Source organism: Hemibagrus wyckioides, linkage group LG07 (genome assembly GCF_019097595.1).
Source record: "Hemibagrus wyckioides isolate EC202008001 linkage group LG07, SWU_Hwy_1.0, whole genome shotgun sequence".
NCBI classification, from domain to species: domain Eukaryota; kingdom Metazoa; phylum Chordata; class Actinopteri; order Siluriformes; family Bagridae; genus Hemibagrus; species Hemibagrus wyckioides.
The window spans coordinates 31,309,901-31,317,400 of record NC_080716.1 but is presented as its reverse complement, the minus strand read 5'-3'; the positions used below and the strand labels follow the sequence as shown (position 1 = coordinate 31,317,400).

The following is a 7,500-nucleotide window of genomic DNA, read 5'->3' as shown; positions in this document are numbered from 1 at the left end:
TGACCTCAACCCCATAGAACACCTTTGGGATGAATTAGAGCGGAGCCTGTGAGCCAGACCTCACAAATGCGTTTCTAGAGGAATGCTCAAAAATTCCCATAAACCCACTCCTAAACCTTGTGGAAAGCCTTCCCAGAAGAGTTGAAGCTGTTATAGCTGCAAAGGGTGGGACAACTCCATATTACATTCGTTCATCCCAGTCTCCACTCTAATTCATCCCAGAGGTGTTCTATCGGGTTGAGCAGTCCAGTCAATTTCCTCCACACCAAACTCCCTCATCCATGTCTTTATGGACCTTGCTTTGTGCACTGGTGTAAAGTCATGTTTGAACAGGAAGGGATCATCCCCAAACTGTTCCCAAGAAGTTGTCCAAAAGCTGAAGCATTAAGAGTTCCTTTCACTGGAACTAAGGGGCCAAGCCCAACCCCTGAAAAACAACACCTGAACTCACTCATTTGGAGGGGTGTCCCAAAACGTTTGGCAATATAGTGTACTTCCTGTTGTCATTTATGTTATAGCAGCTATAAACAGCTGTTCCCTCACCAGCCGCTCTGTATTTTCTCTCTTGATGTTAATAAGACAAAAAAAATGCAGGTCGTCATGTTACTAAGTAAACTCTTCTCTTGTGAAGATAGGACAACGATTTCACATGTTTTTAATTTGTTTATTATTCGTGTAGTGTCTACAGTACATGTCTCTTTGAAAGACCTGTTACCATAGAAACAATACTTTCCCAGCACCGCCAAGTTGCCACTGTTGGGCCCTTGAGCAAGGCCCTTAACCCTCTCTGCTCCAGGGGCGCCGTATCATGGCTGACCCTGCGCTCTGACCCCAACCTCCAAGGATGGGATATGCGAAGAAAGAATTTCACTGTGCTGTAATGTATATGTGACAAATAAAGGCTATTTCATTTTCATTCATACTTTCTGACCAATCAGGAGCCAGAACTCAGCAGGGCTGTGGAGTGATGTGAGGTAAAATCCAGTCATGTGTCATGTGTGCTTGACTTGCTTAAGGTGTGTGTGTGTGGTTGCAGGATAAATACAAGCGAGCGCTGGCTGATACAGAGAACCTCAGACAGAGGAGTCAGAAGCTGGTAGATGATGCTAAACTTTATGGTAAGAAATATCTCATGGTTCGCTGTTTGTCCTGAGCTTTTATTGTCTCTGCACTTTCACCTGTTCTCCCCAGTGGTGTTCCTTCATGTTCTCTGGTTCTTCTCCCACATCCCCCTGTGTGTGTACATACACTATGTTGCTGAAAGTTTTAGGAAACCCTTCCAAATCATTGAATTCAGGTGTTCCAATCACCATGGTCATAGGTGTATAAAATCAAGCACCTAGACATGCAGACTGCTTCTACAAACACTTGTGATAGAATGGGTCACTCTAGGAGCTCGGTGAATTCAAGCATGATGCCGTGATAGGCTGCCACCTGTGCAATAAGTCCATTAGTGGAATTTCCTCACTACTAAGTATACTGTTAGTGGTATTATAACAAAGTGGAAGCAATTGGGAATAACAGCGACTTAGCCACGAATTGGTAGACCATGTAAAAATCACAGAGCAGGGTCAGTGCATGCTGTGGAGCACAGTGTGCAGAAGTTGCCGACTTTCTGCAGAGTCAATAGCTACAGACCTCCAAACTTCATGTAGCTTTCAGATTAGCTCAAGAACAGTGCGTAGAGTGCTTCATGGAACAGGTTTTCATGACCGAGGAGCTGCATCCAAGCCATACATCACCAAGTGCAATGCAGAGAGTCAGATGCAGTGGTGTAAAGCTGACCGCCACTGGACTCTAGAGCAATGGAGACATGTTCTCTGGAGTGATCAATCACGCTTTTCTGTCTGGTGATCTGAAGGATGCGTCTGGGTTTGTCGGTTGCCAGGAGAACGGTACTTGCCTGACCGCATTGTGCCAAGTGTAAAGTTTGGTGGAGGGAGGATTATGGTGGGTGTTGTTTTTCAGGGGTTGGGCTCGGCCCCTTAGCTCGAGTCAAAGGAACTCTTAATGCTTCAGCACACCAAGACATTTTGGACAATTTCATGCTCCCAGCTTTGTGGAAACAGTTTGGGGATGACCCTTTCCTGTTCCAACATGACTCCACACCCGTGCACAAAGTAAGGTCCATAAAGACATGGATGAGTGAGTTTGGTGTGGAGGAACTTGACTGGCCTGCACAGAGTCCTGACCTCAACACTACAGAACACCTTTGAGATGAATTAAAGCGGAGACTGAGAGCCAGGCCTTCTCGTCCAACATCAGTGTGTGACCTCACAAATGCGCTTCTAGAAGAATGGTCAAAAATGTCTATAAACACACTCCTAAACCTTGTGGACAGCCTTCCCAGAAGAGTTGAAGCTGTTATAGCTGCAAAGGGCGGGACAACTCCAAATTAAACACTATGGATTAAAAATGGGATGTCATTAAAATTCATCTCCATGTAAAGGCAGGCATCCCAAAACTTTTGGCAATGTAGTGTATGTATGTTTGTGTATATGAATATGTATATATGTGTACACACTCAGGATTCATTATAGTATAAACCTTTAATCTTTCCAACTAGGAATAAACTTCATGCTAACAGCCTTTAGTGACTGCAGAATAAATCTTTTTTTGTAAATTGCCGTCCTGGGCCAAATATGGAATAAATTAATTACACCTCGTACTGTTTTTTTTTTTTTTTTTAAATAAAGAATGAACCAGAATGAATGTAGACTTGTGCTAATTGCTCAATAAACTTCTCCCTTTCACATTTGTTTTGTTTTCTTTTGCTTGGAAGGAATTCAGGCATTCTGTAAAGACCTTCTTGAAGTGGCGGACATCTTGGAGAAGGCAACTCAGAGCGTCCCAAAGGAGGAAGTGTCCTCGCAGAACCCTCACCTGAAGAACCTCTTCGATGGGCTGGTGATGACGCAGGTGCAGATCCAGAAGGTCTTCACCAAGCACGGTCTGGTGAAACTGGATCCTGTCGGGCTGAAGTTCGACCCGTACGAGCACGAGGCGCTGTTCCATATACCCTTCGAGGGCCAGGAGCCTGGCACCGTTGCCACGGTTACCAAAGTGGGCTACAAGCTGCACGGCCGCACGTTGCGACCTGCGCTCGTGGGCGTGGTTAAAGCTCCGTAAAAACCCAGTTTAGTCTGGCTCTGCTTTCCGGTTCCATCCGGTTTGCCTGAACTCGACCTAATCGTACGGACACTAGCGGACTGACGTGAATTCTTCTATAGATAATATCACAGTTTATGTCATAACAATGGAGGCTGAAGATGGTGAGAGGGAAGAAAATCTGTTTTTGTTCGTTCTGATTGAGAAAGGGGGTGTGTCCAAAACATGCCATATTAAGATGTGATGAAACCAGTGTTTCTGACGCTGCTGTTAAGAATTGAAAAGAAAAAAACAACAACAAAGGGTCCATGAAAATGATGAAATCAGCTGTATTAATGTTCGTCCATGACTTTGTATCTATATTCAAATATTTAAATGCCTTTTGTCCTGTCTTTTGTCTTCACTCACTATTCCAACCACCAACTCGCAGATAATGTTGTGATAGATAGATAGATAGATAGATAGATAGATAGATAGATAGATAGATGTTCACTATTTTCACACTTTCTGATTCTGAACATTACATTCCATCTTACATGTTAATCCGCATTTGAACAATGCTTATTTCACACATTGTGTTAAACCAAGAAAATCTCACCACAGATTCGACCTCAGTGGGAAAAAACTGATCTCCTCAGTCATGCTGTTAATTTATATCGGTGTGAAGCTTTATTAAAAAACAAACAAAAAAAGCTGCCAGCCTAAGAAACAAACAGCAAGTATGTCTGAACTAACATTTTTAGAAAGTTTTATTTATGATGTTTTTTTTTAAATTAACTACACTTTCAAAAAGAGGTTTGTGTCTCCAAGTCTACAGAAGATGGAAAGTAGGCTGTATTTGGAATGTCATTGCTCTGAATACCTTGATAGCGGTTTCATAACAAAGTTTACTGATTCCTTGCAGAACCCCAAAGTGACATCCATCCCTTTTGTATGTAAGGCAGTTTATGAAACTCCAGTAGTTCATGGTGACATTGCATTATATTATATTAAAAGTAATCAATGAGTTATGGTTTTAATGGCTACAGATTTTCACAAACACAAATTTATTAAAAATATGAATTTTGTAGCGTTTAGAAAATGGAAAGGGATGAATATTTATATGCACAGACCATGATAAAGCCAAATTCTTGCCCGGGTGTGTGGTGTTTGTTTAATGTTTTGTGATTAAATTGTATTCCAGGCAAGAGACAGTTTATCAGGGGTGGGAGGGTTGAACTGAGAACAATCCGTTATCTCAGAAAGCCCACTTCAGGCAGTTGTAGGTTTTTCTGATGAAATCACGAGCCAAATGAATGTGGTTTCTCATACAGTTACTTTCATTGGTGCGGAGGGTAACGCTGTGAAAAAGAGACGTTTTCAGTCAGGATTGTGGTCATAGTTATATAAATATGTATAGTTATATTTTAGCTACGCGCTAAAATAAAAATGTGTTAAGTAGAGAGGAGGTAAAGAATTTACTTGAAGCTGATTTTTTCACAGACGTCTGGCATTTTTCTTTCTAAAGGTGTAAAGACTTGGTCTGGGCTCTGACTGAAGAGGTAACAGCAGTCCTCTGTTGTTTTTGCATCTGCAGGTTAAAGAAAAGTAATTGTAATTAAGCAGTAATAGTTTTAAATATGGTCTAATGGCAGATATGTAAGAAATGTAGATCATTTTATTTACTATGTATAACTTTTGTTCAGAAGATAGATAGATAGATAGATAGATAGATAGATAGATAGATAGATAGATAGATAGATAGATAGACAGACAGACTTTATTGATCACATACGGGGAAATTCTTGAACAACTAAGGGATATTTCACACCAGAGAAAATCCCAGCAGCAGCTTCTGAAACACTCAAACCAGCCTGTTTGGTACTAACATCATCCATGCCTCAGACCTTTCCTTCTTTCTGATGTTTGAGGTGAACATTAACTGAAGCTCCATGACATTGTACACTGTGCTGCTGCCACGTGATTGGCTGATTAAAGAACTGCATTAATGTGTCCTGATAAAATGGACGGTGAGTGTATACTGGCTCTAATTTCCATACTTTATCCCAAATGCCAAATGGATTTCTGTTGGATGATCAGTTACAGCTGAATGACGATCTGCTGCTTCGTGACTTACCGAGAAATTGACCGATGGACACGGGGTATGTTTTACTGCTGTCCTGTTTAGGCATGTAACCTGGAGTTAAACCAAAGAAAATACACAATAATCAATACAATTTATTATGTTAACCCTTTCATGTTATGTAGAATTCATTTAGGCTGTTTTTGTAAAGTTACATGATGTAAACAGCTCCAAATTACCTGAGACTTTTAATAATGAACGAGATCATCGTAATTTCTGTTGCTTTTTGGAATGTCTAGTCTCAGTGCACCCATATGAAAGAAAATACATAAGTGAACTGTCAGGAACCGCTGGACAGTTACCTGCCAGTCCTGGAGAGGGTGCTAGCAGGTGATTCTATGGAGCCTGCTATATTGTGTGTATTTTGTGCCATGCCATTCCTATTGTTCCCGTTCCTGCTGTTTCACCTGTTCCCTATTAGCCTTAATGTTTTGCCCTATATTATTTGAATCCTGCATCTGGGTCCATGGCGTGCCGGCGCGTGCAGTAACCACGGTGGTCTAGGTTCGAGCCTTGCACAGGGCAGGGGTGCCTGAACGTTACATGAACAGACGTAATTGAAGTTTATCCTCCAAAATAATTTGGGTAAATATTGTGTATATATCAAGTTAATATGTATATTTAGTTTTATTAATTTATGTTTTATAATCATCATGTGAATGTTTTTTAACACAAGATTGTGTTTTTTTGTTTTTTCATGTAATTTTTAATTTTATTAAAAGACACAAGTGGAGATGTTACAATTCTGCTAGCCTATATGGAGCAATTTTGTTGTTTGTTATTCTAGATTATTATATTCAAATAATAAAGATGCTCTAAATTAATATAGTGGAAATAATGTTATTAGATCAGAATAAACAACAACAAAAAAAAATACATCCCTTCTCTTAAAGGGTGCCAATAATTCTGAAGTTAGTTGTGTGAGTAAAACAATTTTGGGGAAAAAAAACAAATTGTGTAGGTTTTATTTCCTGCTGCTTGTTGATTTTGAAGCTTTTCAAGCAAAACTTGCTCCAGGCTTAAATGTATTTTACAGCAGAAAACAAAAAAACAAACAAAAAAGCTGAAAGCCGTGTCAGGATCTCCTGAGAAGCAGAAGCAATGGAGGGAGGAGTTACCTTTCATCAGACACCAATCATAAGCTTTGATGACGTTCTGCAACCATTCGGTGTCGTGGTCTTCACAGGGACTGCTGATGCTCTTGATCCTGCAATGAGAAAATATAATATAATCTACAATTTAGTGATGTTACTTTAAAAAAAAAAATCCTTATCTCCAAGAGTTTTGCAAGCCATGCATGTGATCTAGGCTTGAAGTTCCTAGTTATTAGACTCAAAATCAGACTCAAACTGGAAAATGAATAAATACTGTATAAAGAGTAGAAACTTGCATGACTACACGCTCTGGACATTCCAGTCTGGATTCTTCATGGCTTGTTGAAGGTTTACTGGAAGGCAGCGTGAAAGAGAAATGGACACAACATTCTTCTGGGGTCAGACCTGTGTGATAATAACAGTTCTTTCTTTTAAGAAATTTTACAGAAATAAGTTCCCTGGTGGTCCTGTGGCAGAATCCCATGGCCCGAGCCAGTCACTGAGGAGTTAACTCTCAGTGCTGGTTCTGAGCAGGATGTTACCTTAAAACCATAACAACCAGACTGAAATAATAATAATAATAATAACGATGATGATGATGATGATGATGCTACATCTGGTGACTTAACATGCACTTAATAATAGCCTCTAAGCAATAAATAAATTCAGTATGTGTTTTTCACCTTTCTCTGTCTGGGAGTGTGTATCTGTACTTAAACAGAATTGGGTCATGAAATCATCTGTGATTTTAAAAAAAAAAATGACATATGGTCAGTAACACAGGAAGTGAAATACAATACAGAAAAAGCTCATATTTCACTTACTGTCGCCGGTCGTGTCAGACCGAAGGATCAGTAGAACCAGCAGGAGAGAATGAGAGCGGGAGAACATCATTGCAGATGTTGGTGTGAAAGGTTTCTTCCCTTTGGGTTTATGGTGCAAAATAAAAAGCAATTTTTTTTTTTTGTATAAGGAAATGGTCAAAGGTGACAAAGCATGCCTCCACCATGAGCCTGCTCGCTTGTGGTTATCACCTAAAAAGAAGCACGCCTCACTTTCAGAGCAAACACCCGAGCTGTTCTAAAAATACGTTTCCTTTTAGTGAGAAAGCCTTTGATGAGATCTGGACAGCTTTTCAGTTCTCAGCTTGTTTCATCCTCTAATACCAACTTTACT

The 7,500-nt window shown here is 40.2% G+C and overlaps 1 protein-coding gene across 1 annotated transcript in view; it reads left to right on the top strand.

Annotated features, from left to right (window-relative positions):
• Positions 1–3,500, top strand: part of grpel1 (GrpE-like 1, mitochondrial) — a 5,193-nt gene extending 1,693 nt beyond the window's left edge. Inside the window, exons 3-4 of the mRNA XM_058395837.1 lie at positions 1,037–1,118; positions 2,783–3,500. Of these exons, the coding sequence (XP_058251820.1) occupies positions 1,037–1,118; positions 2,783–3,129 (429 nt within the window). The 3' untranslated portion in view covers positions 3,130–3,500. The remainder of the gene's footprint in view (positions 1–1,036; positions 1,119–2,782) is intronic.
• The last annotated feature ends 4,000 nt before the right edge of the window (positions 3,501–7,500 follow it).